The following is a 7,717-nucleotide window of genomic DNA, read 5'->3' as shown; positions in this document are numbered from 1 at the left end:
AGAGAGAGAGGGGGAGAACGAAAGATAGAGTGAGAGAGGGAAACGAGCAACGAACTGTGGATTCTCTGGAATTCCATCGAGTATCTGAGGGAAAATCGAGAAGAGTAAGCGGACGAAGAATTTAAGAAAGTCCGTTGACCTGGCTTGCATCTGACCGTGTTCGTGATCCGACATGGGTATCCATACGAGGTCTCTATTCACCATATGAATGTTATGGAGCGAACCGAAAAGTTTCATACTTACATAGAAAGATGTAGAGGGAGAGTTAATGAGAAATTTAACCGTTGCGCCATTCCATGGAAGAATGCTGCCCCGCCGAATGTGCTCGGTTTGAATGAATCGATGAATGATAGAATACCTGAATACTACTGGAGACTGTTGGGCACGTGTTTCTTCGTCCTTTGTCGCAAGCTACGCGTCGATACACTCGTTTCTGCATAATGTAACCGAACTTATTTACATTACGTAACATGAAGAGATCACTGCAGCATCCATCCGTCGGCGTTACGATTACCATTAATTGGGCATCGGGTAAGTATTATATAGTATGATACAACGCATAAATTATCCCTAACCTCTTGTACTTCAACTAATAACGGCAAAATACTACTTCGTTCCTCTTCTTATTGTCTATGGGAATACATCGAACGGTAATAGGGATGAGGTGCCGGGGAGGTGTGGGGCGGATAAATAGGGGGTATTGAGGGGGTGAATTGCGTGTGGGGAGGGGCGAAGTTTGCCGCGTTCGGCGGCATGCTGCCGGGGGGATGCGATCCGAACAAACTTGGCGTTCCGTGCGCTGCCGCGTAGTTGGGCATCGAAGAATGCTGGGCATGTGGAGGCATCACTCCGCCGGCCCTGTGACCCGCGACGGCGGCAGCGGCTGCGGCCGCCGCGTGGGCGGCGAGTCCTTGCTGCACCGAAGGATGCACGGGAGTCCGAGACATGTGCTGACTCGCAGTGGCCGTCCTGGGCGCAACACGACTCGCCCCAGGATGCGCCGGAGCGCTGTGGGGAGCCATAGAAGCTTGAGATACTTGGGCTTGCGGTAGAACTAGCTGTTGTTGCTGAAGTACAGGTTGAGATGGGGGTAAATGCGTAGGCGTAGCCTGAACGGCCGGCGGCTGAACCGCCGGGGGTGTCGGCGTTGATACCGGTGAGTTTGGCCGAGAGAACTTTTTGTGGTGATGGCGTTTCTCCCGGAACTTTTTGTGACGATGCGCATAAGACGAACCATCTGAAGAACTTGAACTTCGGGAAGGCGAGCGGGCCGCCGCTTCGGGGCTCGAAGCTTTCGGAGGGCTCTTCGGAGGCAAGGCTTTGATTTTTATCGAGACGCCTCCACTCGCTGGAAAATGAGAAAATAAAATATTAGAATGCTGCCGAGAGCTCTGTGGTTGAGAACACTCTCACTTAGATGTAACGCTCGGGTTGCGATTTTCACTGGCACGGTCACAGACGAGAAGACCGAGGACGGGAGATGTCGAGACAGGGAACTCAAGGCCGTTGACACATTCACAAACCTCGTGTTCTTTCTTTGCTTGATTTCTTTATCCGTATGCTTATAATTCTGACCACTCGGTCATTAATTTCTGGCACAAAGATCCCTGTGCCGAGCTTCAGGCTTCGAGGCTCCCCAAATCAAGTCTTCTCTCATAAAATATCGTCGAGTCTTGCACTCGAGACAAGGAGAGTATCCGATGATCGATAATTCGAGCAGTCGATCGGGAGGAAAACTGATTCTCCCGGCGACTTTTCATTTATCCATCGTCTCTCCGATATTTCTCTCGGTCTCGGGGCACTATCCCGTCATTTCTCTCGATTCAATTGGGATCGTAGCTTCGGAATTTCTCTACAAAAAAAACATCGCTCTCTCCTCGGTACTTGAGAACAAAGCGAATCTCCGGGGAAAAACTCCTGCACCGTCCCATGGAACAGGTACGCAGCCCTGATTTTCTCTTGTCTGCGTATCCACGCTGTCTTCAATGCTCTTCAATACCCAGAGCACAGTCGCTTCGGACGTAGAATCTCACCTTGAGTGTCCACAACCCATTTTTTCTTCTCCTCTTGAGGCTGTTGGGTCTTCGAGCTCGAGCCGGCTCGCGGCTCCTCAGCAGGTGACGTCGTTGAGCTCTGGTTCGGCTGCGAATTCGGACCGCCCGTCTCGCCACCCGACGTCGGGGTCATGGAACACTTGGAACGAGAGTCCTGAGAATGTTTTCTCTTTTGTTTTCCTCTTCCTTTCTCAGAACTCGAACTGGCATTGTGTCCTTCATGACTGTGATGGTGGTGGTGATGATGGTGATGGTGGTGATGGCCGGTTGAAGACGACGTCTGATGAGTGGAGTGTTGAGGAGAGTTCCGCATGAGATCGCCTAGATTCAGCACGATATTGCCTGTAACGACTCGGCACGGTTAGAGAACGTCAGATCAGAGATGCACGGCGGGAAGTTTTTTTTCTGTTTTTTTTTTCTCTAGACCTCTCCTTCATCGATCCCCGGTCTGACCTTGTTGAGCCGTCTGCGGATTAGTGCTCTGCGGCACTATGTGATTCGATGATCCGTTTGTTGATTGTCCGCCTTTCTGGACCGCCATGTGGGGAGGGGCTGCATAATTCGGCGAGGGACCAGCAGAATTGCTCTCGGTCGTTGGACCATTCGATTCGGTGTGAGCGTTTGTTTCTCCCTGGAACGAGGGGAAAAATTCACTGCCTGTCGTCTTTTCCTCCGTAGAGGGTCAAAAATGACGTCCTACGCTCAGGACCCCCGGAGGAGCTTCGAGGAAGCCGTGGAGAAATATCTATCGGATTTTCTGAGAAATATCTATCGTGGAGAAATTCTCCGATTTCCCCACGATATTTCCTATCCCTCTTCGAATTCCGAAGGGAGAAGGTTCCCCGGTGACTCACCTCGCCGGGACGACTTATTTCGCTCTCGGGCTCAGTGTCCATGTGGGTATTTCCATTTTGGCTTCGACTTGTGGGTACGGTCGGATTCCGTCGTAGACAAAGCGACGCCGAAATCTCCTTGAGTAGTTGCTCCTTGCTGAGAGTTCTCCCCGTCGTCGTCAGGAGCTGTTGCTGACGGGCTAGAATTAGACCTCGTTGCTGCTCCTCGGCTAGGGCGACCTCATGCTCCAGACGGCTGCTCCGGATTTGGAGTTGCTTGTGTGTAGCAACGATCTCCTTAGCTTTTGCCAGAAGCTGCGAAGGTTCCGACACGTGGATGTCCAGCTCACACATCCGAGCTTTCATCAAGGTCACGCTGTCCTCCAGAAGATTTCTGACTTGTTTGTCGAGCTGGTCGTGCTTGGTTTGCAGTTCGAGCTGTCTTTTCCGTTCTAAGACAATCTGCCGCTCGATTTCACGTCTCATCGCAGAATCGCGGAACTGGTAGAGCAGGGTACGGTACTCTTGGCGCAGATTCGACAACATCAGCTCGAGATCGTCATTGAAGCGCTGCTCGACGTCGTCGAATTTATCCTCTTGCAGAGCTTCGATCTCCGTTTCTGGTGAGTTGCTCTCCGACGTCACCCGCGCGGACGTTTGCACGGGCGATCGGCAAGGAGTCGTTGTCGACTCGTTCCCCTCGTCGTCGGAGCTCAGAAGTTTCTCTTCGACGCAGCCAGGGGGCGGACTCGCGTTCACGACGTCTCGTGCGGCCATCAGCAGAGTCTGATTGTGCAGAATCTCGAGATTGGTAGCGTATTTCGATGCTGGAAAAATAAATGAATTTGGTTTGGAGAATTCCAACAGGAAGCAGTCGAAGCTTGATTGATCTCAGAATCCGTTATAGAGATAATTACATTTCGAAGAACCTTTCTTCTGCCCCGCTTTGGGTCTCCCTCGGGGTTTGGGCTTTGCATTGGCTGAAGCTGCGTTGACACTCGCGGCAGCGGGTTTCCTGCCTCGTCTTCCAGGCTGGGGTTTTTTCGGCTCTTGTTCGTCCTCTTCATCATGACCCGAGGATTGGTTGCCATTCCCATTCTTCTTAATATTTCGAGTGTTTTTTATCTAGATCGGTGAAAGACTCTTAATATGCGTATCGTCTTCGATCCAAAGTCGATTGCGATAGCCTTGGAATAGATGAGATTTCGATTACTACGCCGTGGATCTTTCCAGGGGAGGATACCGCCGGGCGTGATTCCTACTCACCCACTCGGTCCACGCTCGCCTGGTTGTGGGTCCGAACACCTACGAGGGGAAAAAGAGCTTATGTCAGCGACCGCCATATCTCGATCCCCGGGGACTGGGTTCGTTTTCATGGAAAAAAATCCATATTGTGCTCGTCATCCATCTCCCTCCCGGATCCGCGGTCTGCTCACCTCAGAGTCCTCGTCGAACAGGCTACCGTTCGATGACTCCATGTTGTAATTCACCAGATTACGTTTCCGTTTTCCGTCTCCTTCGGTCAGGGCAGAGCTTTTTTTGCTTTCGAAATACCTCTGAAGTTTGGTTCGGTCAATGCAGTGCAGGTAGTAGGAAACGGGTTTGTCCGTCCATGAAACTGATCCCTTTTTAGGCTGAACTTCTCGCACATGCATCATAGCTCCTATGTCAGACAAAGTGCGGTCGGTGATCCGGAACTGGAGATGACAGAACGCTCTCGACGAAATGATACGCGATCCGTCGCTCATCTCCTGGAAAACTCCCTTCAACTGGTGGTCGACCGTGGGTCCAAACGTGTAGTTGTTGGCAAATACGATGCTCGCGTTTTCGATATAGTGCCGATTTTTGTCGCTCAGGAAATCGCCCCGGATGAGTTTGTAGTCCGAGTACGACTTGCCGTACCAGCGCATCCAGAACCTGAAGTTTTCGTCCATTCGCTCCGCATACAGACACGGCGTCTCGGCTTTCTCTATTCCTATGCATTGCTTCACGGTGGTCATGGCAGCCACCTGCAAGATCACCTGCCCGACGCCGCTGCCCAGATCGACGAATATCGTATCTTCATCGAAATCCGTTTCCTCGATCATTTGTGCTATGAAGTCAAACGACGTTTCGCCGTAGACCTGTGGCGAGAACGGTTCGTACGAATTTAGTCGGTCTGGGTCGTCCACCGACTGGTTGTAGACTTTATGCAGGATATGCCGAAGCAGAGGCAGGGTCGGTCTCGTTTCTTTTCTGACCGATGTGCCTTTCCATAGTTTCGAGACCGAGTCGATTGCTTTGTTGTAGCGTTCGCATAGGCTCCGCATGCTATCGAAATCGCGCGTATTGTAATCGTTCAGAACGTGATTTTCCAGAGCGGTCCTGATCTCTGGAAAGTCGTTGCACACACAACGAATGGTCTCCACGATCTCCACGGCACCGTCCTGTTTGTCCTGGAAGAGTAAAGAGAGAGGAATCAGTAATGTTGGACATTGAAATGATCCTCCGAAGTTCGAGGATCTGGATCAGGACAGTGTGTCTGAATTCCGTCTTCCAAAGTTTTCATCTCCCGCACACGAGTCTTCCCGGAGTTTCAGGCAAATCCGTAAATCTCTAGCGAGGAAAATGCTCGTGGATTGGGGCTCTCGAAAATGGATCTGGCTCCACGATTTCCCGTCGGTTGGACAATTCAAATTTTTCTGCGAAGTTTTTTCTTTAACGCTGCAATATTCCGCTCGATATGCTAATTTAAAGATTCGAAATCACACGAATGACTTTGATTCGCGGAAAGGTATCTCTCCAGCCGCAATCCGACACCCTGTCAGCTGATCGAGAAGCCGAAAGTCGTGCCTTTCCGGTTTGTTTACGATGCTGCCAACATGGCGCCGTTCTAAACGCCTCGACGTCATACGATAGGTAACGAGTTGGCGCCTGTCGGGTTCCAGCCCAACGGACAACGCAACAGGGGTCTCAACGACTCCAGCAGCTCGAATATTAGCTCAAAGGAAGCAAAGGGAATAATAAGCCCAGCCCCGAAATTTCGATAGTTTCCACGTTCGACCTCACGTCCGCGGGCCTCAGAGTAAAGGATTGAGAGAGCTCCGATGAGATAGTCGGGCTCGTTAATCGCCGAGAAAACCTTCCGATCCCTCTATGGAAATCTCCACCGAAGAGAGCTCGCGATTTCTGATGAGTTCTGATGAAAGAAGGTGGAACGGACGAGACCGTCTGACAGTTGCTCCCCGCATCATCGAAGACTCCTCATACGGTGGTCTGTCAATGGCGGCTAACAGCGTAGTAACCTAGATTCAAGAGAATCCGCAACTTCCCGCTGAATTCAATCTGCGAAAAGCCTCATCATGTCTTATTCGGGGGCACTCTGGCGAACCAGGACCAGGACCGGTAGCCCAGACCGCAGGGGGAATCCAGAGTCACGATAGGGTAATCGAAACATTGCCATTGATCGCTGCTGGTAGCCGTAGAGGGGTCGTCTGATCGCGGTTAGGCTTAGGAGTTTTGGAATTTACCTTTAGGGGCCAGCGAAACACGGCGGGCTCAGCCCCCGAAGGGGAGTGCAGTTTGAGTTCCATAAAGTCTTCTCCTCCTTGGCAGTGTTCTCAGCCAACACCCGCTCCACCACCCTACACTGCAAACAATCTACCAATCGCTCGATGCCATTGCGGCTCGCAACATTAACTCAAACAAACAGAACACTTATCCGTGAGTTCCAAGATCTTATCCGACGGAACCGCCTTCCACAGAAGAGCGGAGTTCTCTATTTTCATCGATTGCGCGATTCGTGACGAGTCGGGAACGATCAGCTCGATTCTGGGACATTCGGACACACTGAGAGAGCGTCTGATAGTTTATTGAGTCGCTTCAAATTCCGAATTGCGGGCTCGGCCAGTGGTGCGGCCAGTCGCCCGGAGTTAGGCTTAGCTCCGCTCAATGTTTCTCCTCGACGGAGTGCAGCGCGGCAGCGGCGGTATCAACAAAAACACGCTCCGGTGAAGTGTGGAACCGGGAAGCGGGCGGGGACCAGGGATAAAACTCAATTTCTCGAAGTTTTAATCTCACGCTTGTACGACTGATTGAGAGGTGCAAGATCTCATGCAGATAGAATCCACGGGCTCAGGAGGAGCGTTAAGTACGATTCCTCAGAACTGAATATGACGGCTGTCGACGAATCGAACGTCGATGATCTTTTCTGATGGCATTGCACTGGAATCAGGCTGTGCCTCCATCTGATCCCCGATTCGATGCTACAGCCCAGCAAAAAAAACGGTGTAATCCAGCAAGCGATTCCCACCATGAGAGAGCAGGCGAGGAGGATTGACTCTCATCTTCCGATGAGAAGGTGTGTCGCGAGAGCCGATGAGCTTCGGACTCACACTAGTTTCGGAGACTGTGTCGATTTTGACTGACTTCAACGATCGTTCTGGAAATAATCATCACCTTCAGATTTCCTTCTGAAGTACCCGGACGAGCTCTTCACGATGAATTTTTACTCGCTGGTCCTGTTTCCCGCGTTTTAATCCTCATAGCGGGGTTCGCGACCTTCTCTGCCGTGAGGGAAAAGTTCAAGGAAGATCCCTTTTCCAGGTTCCAGCGGGTGCCGTGCACGGGGTACTGTCCTCTGCTCCCCCTGATTCGTTCATCGATTAGCGAAAAATGTTCTACTGCAGTCGCAGGAGAAAGGAGGCGTGGAGGCAGATAGACGTGGTCTGATTACGGGAGTTCGCAGGAGCACGAATGATGGCTCACGGGAGCTACGTGGGAGCCGTTCTTCCAGGGAGCTCGACTAGACGACGAAAATATGGTTATGCTATCCCGTCAAGAAGCCGGGTC

General features: G+C 51.5%; 1 protein-coding gene across 1 annotated transcript; it reads right to left on the bottom strand.

Moving 5' to 3' along the window:
- Window positions 1–623: 623 nt before the first annotated feature.
- gpp (DOT1 like histone lysine methyltransferase grappa) lies at window positions 624–6,459 on the bottom strand. The gene is made up of 8 exons (XM_029111139.1): window positions 6,397–6,459; window positions 4,324–5,322; window positions 4,154–4,192; window positions 3,805–4,012; window positions 2,909–3,714; window positions 2,508–2,685; window positions 2,034–2,396; window positions 624–1,348 (listed from the first exon to the last, which is right to left on the bottom strand). Exons 1-8 carry the CDS (start codon window positions 6,457–6,459, stop codon window positions 624–626), a joined length of 3,381 nt encoding a protein of 1,126 aa, XP_028966972.1.
- Window positions 6,460–7,717: the final 1,258 nt, after the last annotated feature.

Source organism: Galendromus occidentalis, unplaced genomic scaffold, assembly GCF_000255335.2.
Source record: "Galendromus occidentalis unplaced genomic scaffold, Mocc_1.1 scf7180000075558, whole genome shotgun sequence".
Taxonomy (NCBI): domain Eukaryota; kingdom Metazoa; phylum Arthropoda; class Arachnida; order Mesostigmata; family Phytoseiidae; genus Galendromus; species Galendromus occidentalis.
Note: the sequence above shows the minus strand (reverse complement) of the source record. Positions and strands in the feature narration are given on the sequence as shown.